At 39.9% G+C, this 27,240-nt stretch overlaps 1 protein-coding gene across 13 annotated transcripts in view; it reads right to left on the minus strand.

Moving 5' to 3' along the window:
• Nucleotides 1-27,240, minus strand: part of CLASP1 (cytoplasmic linker associated protein 1) — a 179,079-nt gene that overhangs the window by 80,391 nt on the left and 71,448 nt on the right. For all 13 annotated transcript variants that reach the window (XM_027636825.1, XM_027636827.1, XM_027636824.1 and 10 more), the window contains exons 9-18: nucleotides 11,141-11,293; nucleotides 10,162-10,235; nucleotides 9,260-9,352; nucleotides 7,789-7,934; nucleotides 6,921-7,056; nucleotides 6,140-6,210; nucleotides 5,108-5,167; nucleotides 4,324-4,401; nucleotides 1,963-2,130; nucleotides 1,126-1,175 (exon numbers count right to left, since the gene is read on the minus strand). In XM_027636825.1, coding sequence (XP_027492626.1) covers nucleotides 1,126-1,175; nucleotides 1,963-2,130; nucleotides 4,324-4,401; nucleotides 5,108-5,167; nucleotides 6,140-6,210; nucleotides 6,921-7,056; nucleotides 7,789-7,934; nucleotides 9,260-9,352; nucleotides 10,162-10,235; nucleotides 11,141-11,293 — 1,029 coding nt within the window. The remainder of the gene's footprint in view (nucleotides 1-1,125; nucleotides 1,176-1,962; nucleotides 2,131-4,323; nucleotides 4,402-5,107; nucleotides 5,168-6,139; nucleotides 6,211-6,920; nucleotides 7,057-7,788; nucleotides 7,935-9,259; nucleotides 9,353-10,161; nucleotides 10,236-11,140; nucleotides 11,294-27,240) is intronic.

Here is a 27,240-nt window from a genome sequence, read left to right on the forward strand (position 1 = left end):
CAAGCAGTTTAAAGTACTATTTTTAACGCTCCCTGCTGGTACTGAAATACCTCAACTAAGAATGCTTTATCAGGGCAGTGAGGGCTTCCCCACACTGCATGCAAAGATATTTCATCAATGCTGACCTGATGCTACCTCTAAGAACTTTATCAGACACAAGCCTAAATGGTAAGATCAAAAAGGCTGTCAGGCCAGTAAAAAGAAATTTCTAACAGAATCTAGATGGGAAAGTTCAACCACAATACCCATCACTGGCTTGTGAGTTGCTGGCCGAAACAGACCTTCAGGTCCTTCAGTTCAGGTTCTAATAACTTCCTTCACAACACCTCATCTTCTCAAGAGGATCGTTGTTTCCATCACTTGTTGATGTTCACCCACTTAAGCATGAAGCTTGACTACTCAGCTGCAAGCAAACATGCATTTGTGTGCACAGTCAAGTAGGTTACACAACAATACCTCCTTGAATCAAAGGTCTCAGTAGGGTGTAGTGTATAGACAAACCAGCCAGAACCTGATCTTGGTCAGGTGTAGAAGGCAGCTAATCTTTTACCAACAAAGTCTTGACTATTATATTTTATATTAAAATGTAGTATTTAGATTATTGTGTGCATTTACTTAGGACAGAAAAGCTGTACCTAAATATTCCATCTGACAGTAAAAATAGATTAGAAACGAGATGGAATTTAACAATGTAGGACTTGTGTGCAGACACCTTCAGTAAGCACTGAAACAACAGAGAATAAATGACAGAAAATTGTTAAACTGAAGGTACCACTAGACTATGTAGCTGTATATCTTAGCATCAGCAGCAGTTTATTTGAGTTATTACACAGCTAAACATACCTTGGCTACAATTTTCAAGGCTTTTTAGGCTTCCCTTCAGGTGTAAGCAATTACAGATTTACTAACATCCTTTAAAAGCATCATTTTATCAGCAGCTGATGCACAAAATATGGTGTAAAACCCAAAACTATTTAAAATTTTTACATGCTAAGCTGCCATTTTAGGGAGCATTAAACAGTGATCAAAATTTTTCTTTGCTTATCACAATGTCTGATATTCTCATTCTAATCCATCACACTTCATCAGCAACATCCAAGCACATTTTACAGCTCCTGTTCTCACCTCTAGATGTAGTACTTCCAGTAGGACTTCTTTTGGCAGACAGTGGACGGCTGGAAGTTAATATAAATATTTATTAAAACAAAAGTACTATTTCTTAGTCATCAGAAGCAATGCTCCTCTGTTCCCTCAGTACACAACTAAGTTAATAAGAAGTTATTTATATACAGAAAGAGATTAAAAAAGTTTGTTCAAGAATAAATACAGCACCACCATGACATTGGTTATAAAAGCATTATGAAATAAATTCATATTCATATTGTTTATGTAAGAAGAGATTTTAAGAACTTTTTGTAGCTTTAAAAAGTTAAACCAATAAATTTTTTTATATCATATTACACATAAATCACAGACATTTGGAGTCTAAGTTAACTGTATCTCTAAGACTAGCTAAAATACATTCAACAGAAGAGTTAAATATTGACTTTGCAGTTACAACTCCAATTTAGTTTAGTCATTTCTTGCCTCTTGTATGGATAGAAGCAGACTTATACCTCTAGGATTAATGCAAAACGCAGAACCTAAATCCAGGTACTATTTTAAGCACACCTGAAGGGAATGACTAACAGTATCTGCTGAGCACAAACAGCTTCCTAGAAAATTATTTATGGAGTCAAGATAATGATTATATTTTTAAAGCCAGTAAGCAGTTTTGCTGGCTTTTTATTTTCATGTAATGTTAGCTAAAAAAAATTATATAATATATTTTGGAGTAACCAAGCGTAGAGTCCAAATGATGACCAGACGAGACAAAGCTATGAGATGGTTCCCTCCAATTCAGTGGAGCTCTCTGTCTGCAGTTGTTTAAATCAAGAGGCAGTGAATGACACAAAGACCTACTTGAGACTCTCCTGGGAGCTGGAGGAGGAGCGATCTGACTGTGGCAAGGACACGATGCTGTCAGAGTTCTTCAAATGTGACTGCAGGGCCTTCTGGTAGGAAGACTCCAAGGTGTGGTACAAATGCTCTGCCTCTCGGCTGAAGTGACTGTGGAAACCCCAGTAACACCTGGAAACAAAGCACGATACTGTGAGTAAGCCCTTGACATGTTTTAGGGGGCAGTGGAGCAAAGGTACAGTCAGAGCCCTTTTCACTATTGCCATCAGTGGGCTCATTAGCCCAGGCATTTCAACCATCTACTGCCCTGTGACACATTTAAGACATTTCCCTTTTTTCAACCCATTGTATCGCTCAAGCAGCCACACGGAAGACAAACCAAATGAAAGAACCACCTGGTGCATTCATTATAAAAACACAAGTAGCCAACAAATCTTTATTATGGAAGGAACCCTCATCCCTCCAGCTGTCTACTGTACACAGGAGATTGCAGACCCACTACACTGATATTAGTTTGGGACTGGGTGTTCAAGAGCTACTTCAAGAACAGACCAAAGGCAGAACACACATGCATGGGCCTTAATCAGGAAAGTACCAGGTGTTTTATTCCTTAATTTTAACAGTCCTCCTAGAATGCTGCAGAGACATATCTCTGTACTGAGTTGAGGCTGTTGACTGTTTTTGGGAAGTAACAACAAGGAAGAGAAAAGAGGTGCTCCCATGAACTTCAAATTAGTGCCATGCTAAAAATAAAAGAGCATTTTAAGATAAGGGAAGAATTCCTCTATAGTCCAAATCTCCTGGTTGATAGCCAAACACCATTCACTCTCAGTACAAAGGAGATGAAGACTCTCAGTACTTTTCAGGGGGCAACTAATGGGCAGTTTAAGAGTACAATCATTAGCTCAAATGAATCAAGAATTGTTTGTGTGTGACAGTCAGTCCTCAGAGAGGCCACATACTAGAAGAAAACAAATCACTAGAAGAAAACAAATTTCTGTCTTACAATCAGCCACACTGCTATTTAATAAACATGGGAAGAGAGAATTAAGCATGCTCTCTGAAGTCTCATGCCATTCTCCTTGCTGTCTATTCAGATTAACTAGTCACCTGTTGTGAAGTCTCAGTGACTACTGTAATTTTCAGTGATGGACACACTGCCTTTTCAAAAGGATCTAAGCAGTCCTAGTGTGAAACACCTCTGCTTATAACAGAGCATTTAGATTGATGAAATTTATTGTTCATTGATTTCATGTTTTACAGCAGCCTCTTTCTGAAGAAAAATGTTCCTGTAGTGTTCTGTTCAGAAGAGCATGATCCTGGTATATCAGCATACTACTATAAGCATAACCTCACTAATGGAAATGCATAAGACCTTCAACAGAAGAAAATTAATTGCAAATATTAAAATTTCCTATAGATAAACACAAAGATATTGTTTCAGTGTCAAAAAATATTACCTTAATTTAGGGTACCATTCAGCAGTGTATAAGCACAAGGACTTTTATTTCAACAGTAGCAAATAACAATAGAATAGACTATTTCAATTGGATGGGACCTACATGGAACATCTTGTTCAGTTGCCTGGCCAATTCAGAGCTGATCAAAAGTTAAAGTCTGCTGTTAAGGGCACTGTCCAAATGCCCCTTAAATTCTGACAGGCTCAGGGCATTGACCACCTCTTTAGGAAGCCTGTTTCAAGGTTTGACCACCCTCTCGGTAGAGAAATGTTTCGTAATGTCCAGTCAGAACCTCCCCTGGCAGAGTTCTAAAGCATTTCCACATGTCCTATCATACTGTGCTTGATGTACCCCAAGCTGGGGTTTGCCTTCCTGGCTGACTTCTAATCAGTTGCTGTCTGCCAGCAGCCCCAGATCCCTTTCTGCAGGACTGCTCACCCAATTTACACTTCTGCCCAGCATTACTGTCTTGTATACAGTCCAAGAAAGAAAAAATGTATTAGTGATAGTTTATTTATGTATAATATGCTTGTGTACTAAACAGAAATCTCAGTTTGTTACAAGTAACTCAAACTTCAAAAAGAAGGATGAGGTTACTAGTTCTCAACTCTAGACTGTTAAACAAGGTAAGTAAGTACTTTACGTGCTCAGATAGAAAAAAAAATATTACAAGAACAAAGTGAAATAAGCACCATTACAAGATGCAATACACGTAACTCAACCCCGTGTGATCGCCAGCTATGGCATCTCCTGCTGAAACACACACTCCCAAGCCAAGGGAAAAGTTACCACCAATTGAAGTCAGAAGACTTGCTTGGACTTGTGTCCTCAAGCATGCAATACCACTGGTTAACCACACAATAAGGGCAAAGAAGAGGAGGAAAATCAGACACCTTCCACTTACTTTCTTGCCTCTATCCTGGCTTCAGAGTCTGCATCATGAATTCCCTTCTTTATTGTTTCAGCTAACACTGATATATGTCTGAAATAAGAAAGAAAACATTATCCAGCAGTTCAGAAAGATAAGCAACACTTATAAACAAATGACTGATTTCATTTTGCCTTGGTCTCTAAAAACAAACAGTTCATCACATCCTCCCATTTTGATGTAAGATCCTTTGTAATCTTTATTTATTTACTCTAACAAGACATTTTTATTTCGCCCACACTGCTGTCTAGGAAATGGCAAGCAGCATTCTTCATAGATCTTTACTTAGCTATTCAAACTGCCTGGTTCAAAACTCTCTCTTACGCTTTAAATAGTCTTGCACAGTCTAGGGCTAAGGAAATTGTGTCCCAGTCTCTTCTCCCACAATTACTTTAACTGTTCATTAGTCTGAAGTAAGGTAGAAGCCTCAAAAGCTCCTGATGAAACGTGTAGTAGCCTTCACCTCACTTCAGAGTGCAAAAGGAAGAAAAAGTTTGTTAAAAAAAATAACTGAATTCAGGGATTTGCTCAGCCAGGTTTTCCAAGGCTGGTATAGGAGACACACTCACCAAACTCTGATTGACAGAATTAGAGGTACAAATGGTGTGTGTGCACATAAGTACGTGCTTTTTTTGGTAGCCAAAAAATCTCTACTAGAGTTACCTGATACAGTCTTAATCTCCTAGATTATCCTTTCTCCAGAATTAACCTCCTCAGATATAGGTAGGAGAGAACTAACCCACTTGTATTCAGAACTTACCTTTCTAGGGAGTGTGTTTGCCACTCCTGCAACAGCAAGTCTAAAAATTCGTAACAGCGCCTGAGAGAAGAGAAAGAAATGCCAAGTTAAATAAATCTGGACATTCTGGCTTTGCCATCCCTGACTCTGAACAACAGATATCTTTTGTTAGGAAGCTTTTTGGGACATCAAAATTCAGTATAGACCCCAATAAAAACATCAACATCTCTAAAAACACCATTAATAAACAGTCTGAAGTATGAACTGCAGGCAGCTCACTATAGAGAAGTCTGTAGAGAGGCCTTGACATAAAACAATCCAGGAAGCCCCTTTTTCCTTAAACAGGATAGGAGGCCAGAAGATTCATGCTGATACTTTGAACCTGTTAGTTCAAGCTTCACACAGAAATTTCACCATTAGCTTTGTGTGGGGACACTTTCCAACTTTAATCTCCCTTCCTCACTTCATGAAACTAAGGCACAAGTGCGCTGAAATGACTTCAAGGTTTGCCACCAAATGCAGCAACAACAAAGCCCTTCCTTGTGTCTAACTAGAACAGAACTAGTTCATCTATGTGGACGAGGTAAGAGTCTCCCAGCGAGGTAGTGGACTGAAGTGCTTAGATTTTAAGTGCAGAGAGGACCATTAGCACATCCAGTCCAACTTCCCTTCCAGATGATGCTATCACAGAAGACTACTACTGCTACTGGCTCAAAGAAAACACATAACAGCTAAGAGTGGGGAATAGGAATGTGTCCATAAAAAAGCCAAAATAACGTGATGTTACAACAACACGTAAGCATAAAGACTAGCTTAAAAAACATTTCTCTTTGAGGAAAAATGCCTTTTCCTCTCTGCAGTGTTGCAGTTTATACAGGACAGCTGACTTTGAATTTGAACCCAAGTCATGGGGGAGAGTGAGGTTCATGTTATAATAAGAGAGTGTCTGTATAAACCATTTTCACAAATAACAGCAAAAACATTTGCATTATCAGAAAGCACATATAAACCCATTTACTGGTAAAACCCAGTAAATTCAAACTAAATTCTCACCTTCTAACTGCAACAGACTTGGAGGTACAATTACTGGTTATGATGGGTATTAACCGAGGGATGTGCGTATGCTGGAAGAGAACAACAGAAACAGGAAGAAATCTTTACATCACAGTTCTACAGAACGAAAGACCACCTCCTTCAGCCACCTGAGTCCAGTATTCAGATACTTCTTGCAGTTCAATTCTTAAAAGCAGAACTGCTAAATAAAGCAACACTAACAAATATGGATAGATTTTTATTATTAAAGATATATTTTATCTGCTAAAATATATTTAACAGATACTTTATTATCTTCTATAGTGACAGGCTCCAGTGAGTCAAGGAGCTAAAGATACTGCAGCAGAATCTAAACTGCCAGTGGTGACAACTTGAGAGACATCAGGCTACCTACAGATTACCCAATAAATCACTAAGCAGAAGCCACTGCTGTGAACTAATTGTTTTATGAAACCTGAACTGTCTGTGAGGTATTGTAGAGAATAATTAAGAGGATGAGACTATGCTGCAAGGCAGGTTTAAAACCCTCTCAAAGAAAAAAGTTTGCTCAGTTCTTAGAGGGATCAAAATATCTTGCTCTGCAAAAGGAAACATTTTTCCTACTATTTTGGCAGAGCTTAACGAATAAGGCTGCACAACATTCGAGACAGCCAAGCCCAGCACAATCAGAAAAGTAGATTAGGCATTTAATCTAATTTTCATTGCAGCAGCATTCATATTTCATCAGAAACATTGCAGTATTTGGAAATTGTAATATTGTTCCCTTTTGATGTATACTTACTCGAATGATTAATCTAACTGCTACAACACCAGAAGTGGCCATGACTTTGGCACTATTCGGAATTAGATTAAAAATTGTTGGCATGATGGCTTCTGCCCCATGGTCAAACTTGTTTCCCAGAACTGATGACAAATGTCTGAAAAACAGAATGAAGTCATGGCGATAAGTGAGCCGAAGATCAAGCAAGTCAGACTTCGACAGAACATCTGACATAAGCACATCTGACATCTCAATCTTTGCAACTGTCAGCTCTTCTCCGACTCCAAAGGACAGAGTTCCTTTGCTTTCATTTCAAACTTGTGCTCTACATTCACCTGAACCCTGAGAAACAGTAAGATCATCATAAAATAAAGTAGTAACTAGCACAGTTAAAAATTTATTATCAAACAAATGGGATCATGGTGATAGAATATTTTATTCAGTTAGTTTATATTATAACTGAAACTCCCTATTTTGCCTTAATATGCACAAATTTTTAAAAAAAATGTTAGAAACACTAGAGCACCCTGTTTCTTGAAATATTTCAAAGGATAGACCAACAAAAATAAAAACTAGCTCAATCTGAACTGGAACAAAACATACACATTTTCAGCTTTATTGTTCAATCCTTCCCTATCATGCATGAAGGCACAGCCTGATCACTAATTCTGCATATCTGTAATCGGCAATGTTTAATACTGAGGAACACAGTTTGGCAGAATTACAATTAGTGGCCTAAATGGATGTGGTGAAACAACTGTAGCAAAATCATTTTCTACCTCTAACAATGTAGAACTAGCAGCAGGAGTTGCATCCTAATTGTGTTTTGACCAGTGTCTGTTCCTTTTTTCTATATCACATTTCAAGCACATACAGAAAGTAAACTTACCCCAACGTGATACAAGCCTCTCGTACTACTTGAGACCGCAGATCTTTAGCAGATAATTTAAATGCTCCATCCAAAAGCCTTAAGTGTTGGAAGAAGTTATCATATTCTGCAGCTCCAGCCAAAAGTAAGGAGCGGATCTTTTTCAACTATTAGGAGCATAAAAGAAATCAGTGACTGTTAATGAGTGATAAATATAAGAACAATTATGTTCTGGGTCAATATCTGGTTTCCAGGGTCCTTGTACACTACTCCTGAACATGCATTGAGGAACTTGATTCTTGATGTCCAAGAAATTTTATTATTTTGTATCTTATATTCAACTCATAGGTTAAAATACTAAGTAATATAATATAAACACATTAACTTACAGAAATCCAGAAGTGTTGCATACAGCTACTCAAACTGTATTATCAATAACACAAATATTAGTTTTTAAACCAAAAGATTTCTTAAATATTCCCCCCTGTTACACCATTTACAACAGCTTCTAAAACAGGTCACCTCATAACTGACTCATATATTTAAAAGATATCTAGACCTAAAGGGCATGGCTCACACCCAGGTCTGAGTAATACTGACTTATATCTATAATGTGCCCATTGACTTCATTAAAACAATTATCTGGTTCTAATAGAAGTGGAGCCCTGACCCCGAAAAATGGGAAATTTTCTATTAATATTACAGGGATGACCATCTCATCCTACAGACATTTCTCTGGACACCTTCACAGGCCCTCCTGTACACCACTGCACCCGCACATTGCCTCGATGCAAGTTCGCTCTCACTCAGTACAGAAATAAAATTAAACAAAAGTAAGCTGAATCAGCACAGTCTGCCACTCAGATCTGTAATACAAGATTTGACAGAAGTCACTACACCACTGATGAAAGTCTACTGTGTACACAAGACCATGCATCTATTCATATTATGAAAACACAGCTCACCTCAGTAAATAAAACTCAGTCTTGACATGCAAATAACATCCAATTTTCCACTTCCACATTTCCCACAGTCATAATTATTTATTCAAAACCTAAGTGTGTAAATTTTTTCTGAATTATTTCACACCTCCTTTTGCAGAAGTATAAATAAGTTCTCTGCAATCAAAGTCATTTTCTGCCTTATGAGGTAAGTTTTAAGATATTCTGAGTATGACTTTTGACATTTTGATTGTAGCATCTGCTAGCAAATTTCTAGCTTTACATCTGGATTTGCTACATGACTTCCAGTTTAACCTGATCCTGCCTCAACAGATTCTTGTATATCAAATAGCATTCTCCCTCACAGATGTGGTTTAAATTCAGTCTCATAAGGAAATGTTTCCCCCCAGTCTGGGGGAATATAACAGGTATTCATCACTAAAACTACATTATGGTCTTAGCCTGAGGTTATCCCAGTCCCTTATTCATGAGATTAAGATCAGTGTAGAAAAACCTTCTATTAAGAGATCATATTTAAGTTCACTACTTACCGCGGAAACTCTCTGTTCCCAGTCGTGCTTATCATCTGATAGTATCTCTCTGATTTTGTTTATGGATTCCTCAAGATCCCGGCTGGAATAAATCTACAAATTGAAATACAGAGCAGCACCATAATGCAAGATTTATTCCAGAAAATCAGATCACTTCCCAACAACATTCTTATGTCCTTCGCTCCTCAATGCTTAAACATCATGTGCTACAACTGGCTTTGCATAATGCACAGAGTTTACACTCACTGCCTGCAATCAAAAGTTACAAAATTATCACAAGACGATTAAAGGTTCACCTTTTATTATTTTACTACAATTACACAATTTAAAGCAGCATTCCTGCAGCTACCAGTGGTTCTATTTGTCAAGACCTACAAAAGATCATGAGTGGACACATGTGCAGTTCAGCCGTCCCAAACACAAAGCTCTGGTGAAGGAGAGGGGATATGTGATGCATCTCACCTATCCAGCTAAATCAGCAAACATGCACCGCCCAGTTGTTACACTCACACAGCACCAATCCCTGAGACACAGGTCACCTTTTGCTTTCAGTTCCCAGAGGGTACAGATGAGATGGAGAGTGGCTCCTGCTGATTTAAGTCTTCATTTGACCAGATTGCACTGTGCAGAGTGCACATCCAGTTCCAGCCCAATATCCAGTCCTGTGACACCTCTATCACATCACTCCCACCACCATTCCCTCTGCTTCTGAGGATTTCACAGGAACTACCAGCAGATACCATCACTTAAAACTTGCTTCCCTTCAACTTCTAACTTGCTTCCCCTTTAAAGAAGATTTGTTAACATCACAATGAATCACAATTTGCCGATGATTAGCATGAGATCCTCTATCCATCTTCTGCTTTTTAGTACAGTGTGGTTTAACATGTAATTCTACTTACCTGAACCGTTGGGACATCTTCAAATGCCTTAATGAAGTCTTCTTCATCCACAGCACCTGCTCCCTCTTTGGCTGCTGACACACAAATTAAAAAGCCTTTTCAATCTTCTTATCAACAAGAGAATCAATTAAGAAACCACCAGCTATCAAGGCACTTAATCAGGAGAAAGTTCACTATCCATGCAGCCTCAGAGTGCTGCAGATGTAATGAAAGCAGAGACAGGGAAATTCAATGCCAGGCACAGGCCAGACATTCATGGCATCCTTCTACTCATAGGCACAGAGGGCACATTAGGGACGTCATTACAGTAATCACTCAACAGTTAGGGGACACAGTCTGAAAGATGAAAGGGAATACTTATTTTAATTCTATGGGAGATTTTATTTTAAAGATTTAATCCCATCTATAATAGATGAAGGTGGAGATCTGACAGGTGCACAAACAGACGAATTATAAGGAAGATAAATAGTCTCTGGAATACTAATCAGATTAGAGACTGTCTGAGATAGGGAATTTTCTCCATTTCTCTAAGCCACATGTAGAATTATAGTCACATGTAGAATTATTGCTCACAGTTTTCTTTCTATGCCTTCATTACCAGCAATGCCCAAAGGTCTTACAAGCAAGCCAGTGTGTCAGTTTTAGGCTGCAAGGGCTAAAGTTTAGCATGTAGCCGTAAGCAGCCTGCCTCAGATCAGTTAGAGTTGCAGCTATAAAGGTTTAAAGAATACTGCAACAATGACATGATTTACTCACAGCCCTCAGTGCACAACTACATACGTCCAACCTTTCAAAAATGCAAAATACATTATAGGGGTTCATCCGACCCGACTTTGGCTGTGGCACACAGAGAACACATGTCATGATTTCACAGGGAAAAACTTGTTACTGGATTCTGGGGGCCAGTCTGGAAGTCCTTGCAATAACCTCAGTATGAACACTATAAATACTTCACATCAATGTCAAGCTATTCACTTACTAGAAGACTTGGTGCCCAGAGGTGCAGACCCAAGTCTGCGGGTAGTCCCCATCCCAACTCTGCGTGAGTTTGCAGGGGCCTTGGAAGATGTAGAGGAGCTGGCTGAGGAAGGTCTGTTCCCATCCACGGAGTCTTCATCATCAAAAATTTTATCTGCCAAAGAAAACCACACTCAGCTGTACAGCCAGTGAAGCAAAGAACATGCCTATGATTTAGCAAACATGTTGCATGTTCCAGTCTGCTCTGCCAGCCCTCATCTCAGCAGTGTCCTCATCCTAGAAATCCAGTTATTCACCCAAGCTCACTCAGCCACTGAACTCAATCCTTTGCTATTGCAGCCACTATGTTAGAAACCCTTTCAATGAATGCATTCAGATAAAAAGAGCAAACTTCAAATCTACAGCAGAAAGACACAAGCCACAGATAACACTTGGGGTGTATAAAGTCTGCACCTCTCATGTTGATGCCTCCAACAGCTATTTTGCCATGGACTGTAGTGAAACCAAGACCATGAGCAAGTCCAAGATCCAGGTGTGGAAGAGATGAGGCAGCAGAGGCTGCCCGGTGACATCTGCCAACTGCCTGCACCAGACTGAGGATAAATAGGGTAACCCAGGAAAGTTCACATGGCAATATCCATGCTCTTGATAGACCCAGACCATTAATCACAGACCCATCCAGAGTTATAAATCCCCTTTAACTCTTTAAATTATCACTAGATATTCTTTACAAGGAAACAGAAAAAGTTACCTCAAATTTATAAAAACATGGATAAAAGGTGCATTAAAACTTAAAGAGCATTCTGTGTACATCCAGCTTCAGCCTCTACCACCAAACACGAACATAAATGAACTTAAAATGAACTACAGTCACTTTGATTCTCACTGAAGGTCACTTCAATTCCAAAGGAGTGCTTATATTGCAGTTTTACACAGATTATCTAATTCACTTGAAAAGCCAGCCTTAGGTTGAAAGGTGACAAAGCATTTGGGCAGCTGATGTAGATGGAACACATAATTATTGAGGTCAGAAAGCCAGCTCAGTCCCCATCACTTACCTTCTCCACACTAACACTTCATTCAAGATTTGAGACTTGCTTCATGTCTATCCCTCTCCAATAACCCAAGGCACACACCCACTCTCCACAGGTTTAGGAACATTTCCTTCACAATTTTCCCTTGGCAAAAAGTCAAGCAGGTGCTTTAATCCATCCCTGCTCAGGAAAGCACCTGGGAACATCTAGTAACAAATGCAGGCTCCTAGTTAGACACTAATGAGTGAAATTCAATACAGGTTGAGCTTTCTGAAAGTAAAAAATTAACTTGATAACAGTATAGGCATATTAAAGGGGTAGCAAAATAAAAGAAAGAAAAGCCTGTGTTGTTCTCAGCCCAATCACCTTCAGTCTTCCCTGCCCTAAGTGGCATTGGTTTATTAGGATCTGGACACAGGAGCACCATTACAGAGCATCTAAAAACCTAATCACCCTATTTTCAATATGTCCTGTGCACATGATGCCATAATCCAACCACAGCACAACACAGAAATGGCAGGTACACAGAAGCACTCAAAAAGTTAAAAGAGGTGGCCAAGGACATCACTCCCCTTAATTCTGATGTTCAAGATGTCTTGAAATACAGGAAAGGGCTAAAAAAAAAAGCAACATCTAAAGGACAGGGGTAACATAATAACAGGTACTTGTACTGTTGTTCAGGCAAAAATGAACACATGAAGTCAAAGAAATTTCAGGTCACACTGTTAAGGAGAAGAATATAAGCCATAATTAGGATGTAGGCCCTCTCTTTACACAGTGCCTGGAGGCAGCCATGGAGACCGTGCTAGCTCCCTATTGACACCAGTCATGTGCTGACACATGTAATTCAAAAATAATTTGAAAAGAGCTCAGGGAACAATCATGAGAATGATTAAAGGATTAGAAAATATGTTTTTAATTCAATTAAATGAAAATTCACTGCAGGAGTTTGTTTAGCCTAGCCAGATTCTTAATAAGTTGTTTGATTATATTCTGTGTTAACACAACAACTCAAGATTTATTAACACAGTTTTCCAATGTGATTTATTAATATTGTTTCTCACTTAATAGAAAAATATACAAGGCCACTGGCTGAAGGTTAAAACCAAATTAAATTCTCAACTGCCTTTTTCCACTCTCTTCTCTTCCTCCCCCCCCCCCCCAATTTTTTGCAGTCAGGACTAACCCTCTGCGAGGTTAGGAGGTGTGTCACCCAGTGAATTCTACCACAGGCAGTTCTTAAAAAGCAAAATTGAATTTTTGTTTCATAAAGACACAGTGTAGTTCAAACAGGAATATTTCAAAAACATTATTTGGTGAGAGTTGCACCAAGGTCAGGGCAGATCAAAATAGACTTTAAAACATGTAATCTCTGAAGCCTTTCAGAAGGGGTTTAAGTGATTCAGAGAGACTTCCACAGACGTTCAATTCAAAAACTTCTAAGCAAAACTTGTCCCAATTGCACTTATTTCAAAAGCTCCTATATAGATATTAAGCAAATTATTATTTGCCACATATGTATTACCAGCCAAGAGAAAGTTGGTCATATTCAAAACAAAAGATACTTTACTAGTTCATAGTCACTTTCATTGGGTAATAAAATTCTCCATATCTGCATTTCAGGCTATCTAGATGCAGCCTTAGTTAACTCACTTCCTCTTCTATCTGCATTTTTAAAGCCTCGCCCCTCTGAAAGGAGAGGAGGGTGTGGTTTACTATTTCATATAGTAAACAAAAAATAAAAACATCCAGATATTAAAAGCATCACACTCCTGTAGCACTTTAGCAATTAAATAAACTATGATTTTCACCTAAAACAGGCTTTTCTGAGCATTAGCAAAAATATAACATTCCAAAAATCCAACCAGCCCACCCACAGTTCTGGGGATGTCTGGATTACAATCACATCTTCCTGTTCATTAACTCTACAAACTAAGCATTACATATTTATCAAACCAAAATATCCCTTCAGCAACCCAACAGTATTTTCTCATCCAAGCAGTGCAGAATGACAGCACCACATTCAGAACTGCACATCAAGTCTGCCAGCAGCACGTGTGCAGGACAGAAAGAGAAACAAAGAACAGAACGAAACCTGAACACAGGAGTACAGAGAAGAACAGAAAAACAAGCTACTATACAATATTGTTAAAAAGCCCTTTTTTTGCCACCCATTGATTCCTGTTCATAATAATCACTTGAGCTAGGATCATATTTTTCAGCGTATCTGCAAATGGTAAATTCAGCCTGGGTGTAACTCTCAGGGCACCAGCTGAGGTGCACTGAAGCAGAATCAGTGCCTAATTCTAACATTAATAACCACTGATGCTCTCCCATCCCAAGACACTTCCAGTGCTCATTTAAAAGGACCTTATAGTACTCTGTCAGAGACATGCCCTTATAAAAAAGGCCTTTGTCTGCTCGCCACTCTGCTGCCTCAGAGAAAGAGAGAAGACAATCCGCTTTACATTTTTAATTCCTTTACATTATTTAAGAAGAAGAAAAAAAAATTGCTTACAAGTACATATCCTTCTGCAAATAAGCTTCCTCAACATTCCTTCATATTTTCCATAGCGTGCCCAGATGTAAGAGTGCTTCACAGAGCGCTGTGGCTTTCAGTCCAGAACATAATCAATCATTGCCCCTTGTATTCATTAAGCATGCTGTCTTCCCACGTGGATTTAAACAGCCATGGCCTCTGTCCTCTCGCTACAACTGCAGCTCTGCAAGATTCTCAGCAACACCCATTTCAGTAGAGGAAACTTCAGTTCACTTCTAGGAAGGAAATTTCCTTCTAGCGAGGGGAACCCGGGACAAATAATCCAGGATGAAGACGAGCTGAGTCTGCCTGGCTCGGCTGGCTTGCACTGGGATCCAGCCTGACTTTATCCCCTGGGAAGCGCTAACAGGAGCATCTCAACAGCTGTCATCATTTGTCCATGACGAATAAATTTAGTCATTATTCATTTTAAAATGTAACCCCTTCAGGTCTGGGGAAGGTTTAAAATGCTGAGAGGAAGCTGCCCTAGCTGTTCAGGAACCATGGTAAACAACGGCCAGCATTTCCCCTGTCTGAAGCATCAGCCTGGGACCTCTGAAAGGGAAGTAACTGAATCTCAAATTTCCTTTCCAACGGAATGAGATGTTTTTCCAGCTTTTAAAAACTTTAGGATGTCAGATTCAAATCTTTTACTTATTTGCCCGTAAGCTTTAAGGAAGACAACCACTCTGTAATGATGGCAGACTGGGAAAAGTGTCTGTTTCTAATGAAGATGCCCCACTATAGTCTTCAGATTCGACTGTAAGGGACTAAACTTGTCCTGGGCCCATTGTGCTCATTTATCATATGCTCCACCTCCAAGCATCAGTGCAGCTAAAACAGGCAAGATGGATACAGCTTGCAAGTATCATCTGCATCTCTTAGAAGACTCTCCCTTTCAGGTGCAGATGAAGGTGGATGGCACCAGGGACACCTGCCTTACCACCCTCCCCATGGTATCCTGCACAGGAGCAGTCACACAACTGCTAAAGCTGATCCCCGCTTCCGCACATCCAAATCCCATGCTCAACCCCTACTAGGTGGCCAAAGCCCACGTCCCTGAAGATCTGTGAACCTTCTAAAAGCCAAGAACACAAGCTGGCAAACCCACCAATGCCAAAGAAAACAGTGTATGTTCCTCTTCCTACTTTCTGCTAGGCCACATGCATTGGTCCACATTTTTGAGACAAGACACTCCTTGGACATCTCAGCTCATGCCCTGCCCCCAGGGCAGTGTCTGGCACCTCCATCTCCAGCTAAGTCTCCCATAGGACATGAGGCACAGTTCACTCCTCTCTGTGGGCATCCCATCAGCCTCCAAGGGAGACAACCTCAGCCAAGGTTACATGTCTCTTCCCACTTGCACACACAAAACCCATGCACAGCTTAGCTGCAAGCCTGTCCAACTCCAACAAAAGTATTGTAGAGGTTTCTCTAGAAAAATGAGTTTATGAACCTGCTAAAGATAAAGGAACATATGTATGCTCCTCAGCAGGATTAAATGCTTAAAAACAAAGAAGTTGCAGCTACAAGCAGAAGTACATGGGCACAGCACGTCATTAGGGTTTCCCGCTTGCCCATCTCCCACAGTTTCACACCTGCTCTCTCCTAGCCCCAGACACAGCCCCTCCTTTCCCACCCTCCACACCAGGCAATGTTTTGAGCCTCTTAAATGCCGACCGCTCAGTGACCCTGGTCAGCCCACCCAGTGCCATCCACCAACTCTCTCCTCCCCTCAGGTCCAGGTCTCCCCAGCCACAAGCTCCAGTCCCAGTCCACCCCTGCTGCTGCGTTCTGGCACTATTTGCTGAACCATCTCGTCCTTCACACCTGGCTTTGAAGTGGATTCCCAAAAACCGAACCTCAGCAGGAACCCCTTCAAGGGTTCACCAGGACTGACCAGCCACAGCACTGATCCTATCTACAAGGACATGCATATCACCAGCACCTTGGCTTCTTTCTCTTATCTCACATATATCACCCTATTTAAACTAGAATATGTGGTGGGAGTTTGTCTTCTGAATAAGGTTTCTGCAATGTAAATCTAGCCATTTGTGATCTTAATAAATACAATAAATACATTAGCCACACCTAAGGTGGTGCTTAGAGACCCAAGACAAGAATGCCATGCCACGTTAGCAAACAAATGCTTTTTGTCTTAATAATCCTTACAACACTCCATATGCTTTTCTTTAAGCCCAAATGCTTCAGTTTTCCTTCTTTAGCCAGGAATGGGGACACTCATCATCTTGGCTGCTGCCTCATTCTGTCTAATCATGAGCTAATGAACCTCACAGGTTTTCAACTGATACCACAAAGGAAAACAAGAATCCTGAAAGAAGTAAAATTTGGAATTGTCTTCTGCTCCAAATACATCATACTTATATAAGCAGTTTTCTGATACACATCCTGCTTACGATACACATCCTGCACAACACTACAGCAATTTCAGAGTATTGATGCATGCCCTATCTCTGTAAGCAGAAAAACATTCAGGCACTAGAAATAACAAATAAATTATATTTTAAAGTTCCCTTTATCACACTGATATGAGGAAACTGTTGTACACTCAAACCTGACCAGATCCAACACCAGATGTAGTCCATATATGGAAAGAAAATTCCAGCTTCTCTCTGAGAGAATATGCAATAGCCCTGGCAACACTCAAAATCTGCTCTCAAGGACTGGCCTGGTAAGTCAAACAAAATCGTCCTGTAGAAGACTGATTTGAAATCATGAAACTCATGACTGATTTAAATTACTTTTCTGAGGGATACAGCAAAGTTTTTGGAAACTTCTGTTCATGAAACTAACATACCCAGAAATGGGAATTTTTAAGAGTTAGTGAAACTGTCATTTAGACAGTTTTCAGCCATATGAAAGTTTCCATTAGCTTTAAGTAGATTTAGAGGAGGTACAAATTATACAAAGCTTGCATTCCTACAAGCTTTGTAAAATTAAATATCAACAGGAGGCAACAAAATCGCTGATGATATGATACTGAGGGAAGGAGCGCACCAGCTCAAACAGCCAAAAGAATTCGCTACGGCATCAAAAGCTGATAAAAATCCATTAAAAAGCCAGGATTTATTAGTTTCACCAATTACTTTAGTACAGCTCATACAGATATCTGAAAAAGAATCAAACACCCAGTGCTAGGGGCTGCATAGACAGAACCTTTACCCCACACTGATTTAAAAAAATTAAATAATTGAGAGACAGATGCAGACGTGTAGATAAGGCAAAATAAAAAGGGAGAAGAGAAAGAGATAAGGATCTGCTTTCCTCAAAGTCATCCTTGGAAATACAATATTCCCACAGTGCTTTTTCCAGCCAGGCACAGAGCCTTCCTCTAGACCTCAAGAGCATCAGGAAATCCACCATATGTACCTTGGAAAACCACACCCACCCCAAAACCCCACACATTTACATAAAGTTTCAATTCCAGGAGCAAAACTAGCTTGTCCCTGCCCTCCACTTGCCCCAGAGGTTCATCATTGGGCCTTGCCGGACACCCCTGTGCCATTCACCTGAATGGAGACACGACTACCCTCAAATGCATCCTTCCACAAACACCCCAGCTCTTTCAGAGCCTGTAACACACTCCACAACAGGGTGTCATTTCTGTGTTTCACTGTCACAGCTTTCTCTGCTGACTGTGCTTGGGGGTGCTGTCCCTGTTTTGCTCTGGACCCTTGAAAATACCCTATAAATTGCACTGCCCCAAGCACAGACATTATTTACTCCCTCCTCACAGTGTTCTCATTAGCATAATCTTCACAGATAAAAAACACAAAGTGGGCTCCTGGCCCTAGAGATACCAATCAATGAAAAAAGCTGTTTATGCAGGCTGGATTTTTTAGAGTCAGAAAATACTTTTTCCAGAACTACTACTACTGCCTAGTTGCAGGACTGGTATAGGTGCAGAAAAGCATTCTGTCACACCCAAACCGCAGATAAAGCACACTGTCTTCCATTTTAATATTAATCCTGTCTGCTGCACAGTGCCAGAGTTTAGACTTTGCCTCAGCCTTACTGAAGTTTAATTATTTAGGAAAATAATTATATAAAAGAAAGCAAATTCTTCTGCCTTTGTTCACAAGACAGAAAAATTCCATTCTGCAGAAACAGAGGAGCTCCCTCAGGCACCATCTCCATATGGACACGTGGCAGGGATGTGTCAGGCTAAAGAGCAATCAATGAACCCTTTCCCTCCTCACTCTAACCTCCATCTCTGTATTTGCTGGAAACCTTACAGAAACAGCCTGGACTCCGTGTTTGCAGTGAGCAAGTGTCAGAACTCAGGCAGCATCACCCAGCCCCTGACCATTCACATTAGAACCATCACCCCATGCCGAGTCTGTGGTCAGCTTTGCACAGTATTCACTCTAAAAATTTACATAAATGTGGTTAAAAGGCACAGCCATTCAGCAGGTGCAAGAAGGATTTGTTGGTATTTTAACATGTGAGTAAACTGAAACAGAGCTGAGGGACATTCTCAAGGGCATGAAGACTTCAGGGCATTGCCAGAGTCTGGATTAAACTCCATTCCTGAACATATGGGGTTTCTTTATAGATCACTTTCTCTCCCTCCTACTAAAGATGCAAATAATGTCAAAAATGTTTTCCTATTTTCCCAAAATTTTCTTCAAATCTGGTTTATGCACATTCAAAAAAGGACATTTGCAAAAGGTTTCGATAAAGTAGAAAAACACATCACAACATATTAGAAAAAAAGTTTTATAATTTAGTTGTTCTTGACAGGTTGCTTGAAGCTTAGCCACACCTGCAATTGAGTTCTCTGTATTTCACAGGGTTGGTGCCCAGTACTGCTACAGAAAAACAGCAACCAAAGACTAAACCGAGTTCCCAGGGAGACACCTGCTGGCGACGGCTTGGGGTTTATCAGCCAAAACCCGAATGAACAAGCAGATAACTGGGGAAATAGATAGGTGAAATTTTGTCTTACTGGACTGTCTACACCCTATACAGATGAAGATAATTATGAGGTACACCAGCAATTTGAAGCCTTTAAATAGCAGATGTTTTCCACCAGTGAAGGGCAGGAGCATCATGTGCAGACAGGGCAGGTGACTCCAGCCCCACAGACCAGGTCCAAATTTCCAGCTATCTGCACCATCTGCTGCCATGACATCATAGGATGAGGCACTTCTCCAGCTTGCACTCCCCAACTGGCATTCCCTGCACAGATCCCTCTCTCTACCTCCTCGGGAATTATGGCCAGTGTAACTCACCTCGATGCTGACTGCCCCAACACCCTTCAGTGTCAAGAAAGGGAAACTGCAGTTTCTATTGTATCACTTATTGCTTCTCAAAGGGATGCTCATTCTCTAACATGCAGTACACCGGGGTGTAAAGCACTGACAACTAGCAGGCAGAGGTGTACTAGGAAGGAAAGAGCATCCTGACATTTTTAGGACAAAGGACTGTTACAAAAAGGGCAAAAGTCTCTTGCTGCCTCCAGTTACCCAGAGCACATTCGGGGGAGAAGACAGAAATGCTGCAGATCCCACTTCCAGCCACCACAAAACATCCTGCAAAGCCTGCTACTGCACACAATCCTGCAGCAGAAAGCTTTCCAGAAATATCTACAAGGAGATAAAAAAGTCATGCTGCAGCCTTGTTTCCTTTCTGGACAGGTCTCAGAGGATAGCTGGGTTGGTGCAGCTAAGCCAGTAAGATGTGCTGGAGGGACCTGGGGAAGCTGCAGCACCAGCCCTGCCCCAGTACCTTCATTTAGATCTATTTACAGTCAGTAACACGGGCAACATGTTGCCCAGCACCTCGTATTTGCCATGAATGACCCCCTTATGAGATGGTTGCACATCCTGAACTTTCCAAGCAGACACCTCTGAGCCAGGAAACAAAACGTGCAATTACTCCTGAACAAAGATGGAAAAAACAAGGCTGTCAGCATACGTCTCCTGTACAGCCACAGAAAACAGGAGCCAGGGCTTCTTTCATCTGTCTGGTTAAAGGCTAATGCAAGAACATAGGTACATCTGCAAAACTGTATGGTGCTATGCACATCACACATCAATCACTCCCACCCAGAACGGCTTGCCTGATGCATAATTAATAGACTTTAATTAGATGACCATTTAAATACTGTAAAATGCTCAGTTGGCAATAGCCATGAGATAAGAACGTCTAAAACTGCAGGTGGTTGAGACAAAAGAAAAACCACAGAGGGAAAATTAGGGACCAATGAGCAACAACTCGACAGCCTAGGTGCCTCTTAAGACAGATTATCAACTACTACAACAGGAATGACCAGTGTGATGACCAGGAATCTCTACCATAAATTAATGCTTCATCTTTACAAAGACACATGTTACTACAGACTGCGAAGGCACGTATGCAAGCAAAGTGTACAGACAAGTTTTGTTTATTTAAGAAAAACTCAAAGTTGAATTTTATGATCAAGGCTATGCTCTGTAGCCAGAAATGGTTACCAAACAGTGGTCTGAGATGCTTCTGAGCTCCTGGGACAATGGCTACTAGGTTAGAGTTGGTTGTATGTTTTCCAGAGCATCCACTGCAGCTGTCAGCAACGGAAAGGGATGGGGAACCTGACTTGGTGTTGATGCTTGTTCTGCAGTATTTAGTAGGACTGACTGGCTGCATCAGCACTCCCCTGATGCACTACAAAGTACACGTTTCTGCCTACACCCAACTAATAAAAGTAGGACTTAGGATGATTCTTGCCTCCCCACCACTTCAATTCAACTCCATGAGAACAAGCAGAGTCTTTGATAAACTGCACAGATACAGGATTTTGCAAACTGTGCTTCAGCCCCATGACACCAGTGCCTGTGTTTGCAGCTTGTGCCAGCATTCGTAATGTCTACATAAGCACGTTCAACTACATCCAGAGCTTAGACCAGCAACCTGTCAGAGCTGGTGAGAAGTCTCTATTCCCTACCCACATCACATTCATTTTGGTAGTTACTGGCACAGGGAAGCAATGGTTTGCCAACAATGAAGCCCACTTGGCTTTTATTCCCAGTGTCTCAAAAGAGAATAAACATTCCCTTAATTAGTAAAATTCATTTACTAATGAATAGCTAGTTAGTATATCACTTTTTTCAGGATCATTGTAGAAAAAAACTTATTGTATTTATTACGATCATTGAACATCAGTGATTTCCATGGTAGTTTTGAAAATGTTATTTTTTTTTTAGAAGCAAAACCAGAAACTAGTAGATAACAGATTATGAAAACATTTTGGACTCTAAAAGTACCCAAACTCAGAGCAGGAAGAAATGTTTTACTTTTAGTGAAAAAATGTTTGTTCAGTAACTTTAAGAATGAATGTTCCATAACAGTAATTTATAATACTACTCTGCACGGACTTGTGTATGATCTAGATAGTATTAATTCCAGGTTTTTGATACAGTGGAAACAAAGGTAAAATTCACATAAGGAGGCTGATTTCAGGTCATGCAGAAAAGTCAAAATCAGAGCACATGCCAGAAGATGAATCAGAGTATAGGATTTCCTTTATTTAACCATCATCACACTAGGTTAAATTGTGTTTCCAGCTCTATACGTTTGGGATGGAGGTGAATGCAAGAGCATGCAAAACTTGATCTAATATTTAATTTTTTAAGATGCTAGTATCTCGGATTTTCTTCTTCTATGCAGTTTCAAGTGAGCACGGAGATATTTTAGTACATCAAGTAGTGGCCTGTTCAACAGATACTTCAGGACAGTGTATGGTTTCCATGTGGTTGGCTTACAGAACCTAAAGAATCAAATTGATATTTACTATGGTTTCAAATATAAGCACAGTGTGAATGCCTGATCTGCAAGTGGAAAGCTCCAATTCATGAGACACATCAGTTTCTTAGGCCTTCTTTACACACCCTTCAAAGCCCCAATTTAAGCAAATCACTGCCTCAAGGAAAAAAATCACGAGAAAAAAGCTCCAAAGCCAAAACTGTGTCACAGTAACACAGCGTATAAAATATTAACAGCCAGCGTGGCTTCTGTTTTCCTGAAGCTTGTTTCCCTCACTCCCCAATGCCTTTAAAACAAAAGACAGATCTAAGCACCTTCATCCACTTTTCTCCCCCATAAACAATCATCATCATTAGGTACAGCGAATAAAGCAAGTCATATTCAGAGGGAGAAAAGGAAATACAAAGGTGGAGTCAAGACATCACTGAAACTTTCATTCCTTTTGTCATTAATGACTTCAGACTACTAAATCTGATATTCGTATTTCAGAGGCAATGTGAAACCCTGAGCAAGCAAGGGAACTCCAATATGCTACAAAGAAGAAAGTATCTTTCCGTAAGAGCTTTCAATATAAATAATGCAGTCATAGCATAGTTAAAAATAATTACTGTTATTCAGACTTTACATATAGACAAAAAATAAGCACAAATATCCTCCTCCTTTTCTTTTAGAAGAAAAAGAGCAGTTTAAGAAAAGCAAATAGTTGTGTCCTAATCAGTCTGTTTAACATAGTCCTGACAACCCATTTTTATTTGGCCTCCATCAGTGCTGTTGTTCACTTTCTCCTCATGACTCAGCATCCTTTTTCAATCATCCTCAGGTCCCTGCACCGGAGTAAAACTTAAGCCTGTCACCCAGCTATACAAAACCTTCTGCCATGACTGAAAGTTGAGACTCAATAACTGACTCTGATACCACAGTTGATCATTTGACTGGTTTAGTAACCATCCTATTTTCCTCCCATATATTGTGTGCACAGTAAAAGACTTCCACAACTGCTACATCCATGAAAGAATGATGAAAGAAATCAGTTTCCCCACATAAAGCTATTTACTGCATCAAATAAATATGTCAGGATCAATTAGGAAATCCGAATTGAAAAAATGTGGTGTGACAGACCAGTAAAATCTTGATTCATCTGACCTGAACTCTACCAGTTTTACTCCTGTATCTCCTATACCACTTGACTCTAAATCCAAGGCCACCTTACCCACTAGAAGAGCTAAACAAAGGGACTAAGGGCAGGTTCATTTTGACCTTAAACACTTGGTTTAAATCAAAGTTCCGAACTTGGTAAGAGGTGGTGGAAGCTATGAACAGAGATTTACAGCAAGCAAAAGATCTCCTCTGGTTCAAGGGCAAAGTCCGTCAAGTAAAAACGAAGGATGAATTTACCTCAGGACTCAGACACATGATCAAATTATTGCTGCTTAACAAGTTATAAGACATCAGCTCAGCCAAAGTAACAGCCCTTGTGCTGCTCTTAGGCTACAGCAAGTGCAAGGTAATATAACATAGCCCTAAAGAAAGCAAGTTAAGTCAAGCAGAATCATCCACATTTACCACAAAGAATACAAACATTAATCACAACCCAGCTAAACATCTTACCCTGCATATAGTCATTAAAGACTTCACAAAACAAATGCTGACCTAAAGGGAATTGGAGACATTAAAAAAAAAAAAAAAAAAAGAGATTCCCATGCAAAAGCTGGGAACGCTGACTGTAGTTTTAAAAAGCCTGGCATAGCCATTTTCATCACTACTAGGGAAAGAAAGAAGTCAAAATCACTCATCTTTCCTTAGCAGTGACACCTTCTCACAAGTGACTCTGCCAACTTAAGAGAAGCTGATGTAGAACAAGATTGAGACAATGTGCTGAGCACTGCTGGTTTAAGTCCTTCCTCATTCACTAAAGTTACTGAAATCATAGTGAGCTTACATCAACAGCAAATGCTGGTGTTCATGAAACTAAACACCCCAGATCTGAATGGCCATAAGGAATCTCAAATCCATGCAGATGCAAAGAAAACCTACATGCCAGTCTCACAGGATACCTAAATCCAACTGATTTCCATCTATATAGATTTCTGGGTTCCCATAGGTACCCCTGCCTCCATGCAAGACTTGAAAGAAGTCAGTAAGTCAAAACCAAAAAGAAAACAACACTTCATTAATACAAGGAACCATTTCCTAAACAGCTTGAGGTCTCTCCTTTCCCTAAGGCAAGTCTGGCTGGCAAAGCAATTCTGTACATCTGTGACCCTGAAAGATCACTGCAATGATAATTCAAATGGACAAACTGGATAGGAGCTTCTTCCCCCTTACACTGATTTGTCTACCCTGTAGAAAGCTACTTTCCTTCCTATATGACATTTATTCTTTATTCCTGAATTGCAAGCTGTAAAAGTGTGGCCCATATAAAGGCTCAGCTCCTAGAAACAAGCTGGTCCCTTTTCAGTAGGCTGTTCGTGATGTAAATGCAGAAGTCACCAGGAGAACCACTGATTTCATTACACAACTGTGTTTCTGCTTTGTTAAATACTGTGTCAAATTGTAACAAAAATTGTAAAGAAAAGCATAAATATACATGTTAAGATGAACATTTCCTACTCTAATTTTGGTTATAGGAGATACAATTCACCTTAAAGCTTAAACTCATTAACCTTAAAACTTACAAGGATTTTTACTACTTGCCTGAAACACAGATTACATAACACAGTCAAAATCTATGTAACCAGAGCTTAGTATGATACTTGATGTACACAGCCTGAGTTAAAGTTTTGGGAGATGAAAACAGGCTCTAGAAAGGGCCCAAGAGATTAAAGAGATTAAGTTTCTGTAACACACAGGGAAGGTGAGACAGGGAATATAGAAGACAAGACAGAAATTACTGCAAAACACATAACAGGAGTTCACAAGCTGTGTGCTTTGTGAGCCATCCTGGGAACTGGCACATATGCATCGCCTTGTTTGTCAGATCAACTCGTATCATGCTCAAAAAGCAAGAGTCAGGCATCCCTTTCAGTCCAGCAATTCAATTAAATACTTCCTAGTGACTGAAGTCATGACTCTTTATTCTCCACTATTATGAAGTCACTCCACACAGTTTGATGTTGAAAGTAAAAAATCAGTAAAACCTTGTCATACCCAGGAGATAATTTAAACATCTAATACTGCCACTAACAATGCCTTCTTGGTTGGTGTTTTTTAAGTTGCTAGACACAAGTTGAAAGCCTAGCATAAGTATCTAGGGTGAATCAAGGACGACCAGTTTAGACCTTCTTCCTGTTCAGACATGTTATGGCATGTACTGTAAAGCATGAAGATTTTCTGGACAGGCCTCCAAAACTTCAGGTTCCCCTACTCTCTGGGACTTACAAGGCAGACAAATCAAGATAAAATGGATCCATAATACTGTAGTGTCCTACTAGCTAGGGATAGAATAGAGCACATGAGCAATGAACTGCAAAACCAAGTAGCACAACATTTGAACATAAATCCTAATCAGAAGTAACAACAGAAATAACAGATTGCTTTAATCCTAGACAGGTTTCTTTCAAGGCTGTTCAGTAAAATAAACTCAATAGCGTTGAAGTCTGAGACACTTCTATCTTGGAAACTCCGTAACAGCCTCCCAGGTTGAGATAATGGTCTTCAACTACTTACTGGGTCTTTCTCAGTGCAATAGCACTAATGAAATCTTTCCCTGAATCCAGGTTTACCATAAGTGATGACTGGGGAGAAGAGATTTGTTTTCTAAGTTTGCTATAATTACCCCATGGTAAAGGTTTGCAGCCATCAGGTCACAGAGACGTGTGGGAAAGAAAGATCTTTGAAACACCTTGGAAATCAGAGACTGCTGCTCCCTCACGTTTGTATGATCTCCTATAGCCCCATTTTTATTACGTCTTTATTTTTAGATCATTTTGTTGTCATCTTTCACTCACTTCACATTCTTGTACAGGACAAGACATGACTCAGAGCAGAGGAACACCATTTCTGTTTCACAAGAGGTAAAACACCCTGCAGGTCCTCACTCAAATACCTGATGTTCTGTAATACATCTGCGTACTGCATGACAAAAAAAGCCTAAGTTCAAGGTTATTAAAGGCACTCTGTGTCTCATGTGCTGTAAGGTGTCCAGACACACCTAGAATTTACATTTCAGAGCAGGAACCAGAGAATAACACATGTCAAAGAATTAAAATATTTGATTTTGAACACATTTCATTTCAGATACAGGAGCATGCCTTAAGTCAGAGGTACAAGCATTACAAGGATGCACCAAGACTAAGATGGCATGGTTCTGCTTTCTAGCATTAACATTGAAAATTTCATGTGAAAGACCTTTTGAAATACAACTGCTCCTTTTACATGTATCAAAAAAGAGTACATGAGTTGAGGAATCTTAAAAAAATGGGAGTAAATTGTTCAAAATTAAATATGTGTTAAAGGGTAAAATCTAACTAGGAAAATAACAGTCCTTCCATACCATTTATTTCACAGTAGCCTCTCAGTTGCATGTGAAAAGCTATACACTCGTGTATATATACAAGTATATATATATGGGCTTTCACAGTGACTCAGAGCTCTGCAAATACATCTGTCCCAAACCAGTTGTAAAAACTGTATGAGAGCAGAGATTTACTATTTCTGTTTACTCATTCACCAAGTAAAAGGATCTTGACAAGCAAGTAAATTCCTTTAAAACTGTAATACTGCCTAGGATCAACAGTCAGATCCCAGACTCTTACGCATTTGCTT

Source organism: Corapipo altera, unplaced genomic scaffold (assembly GCF_003945725.1).
Source record: "Corapipo altera isolate COAL_440 unplaced genomic scaffold, ASM394572v1 45, whole genome shotgun sequence".
Classification (NCBI taxonomy): Eukaryota; Metazoa; Chordata; class Aves; order Passeriformes; family Pipridae; genus Corapipo; species Corapipo altera.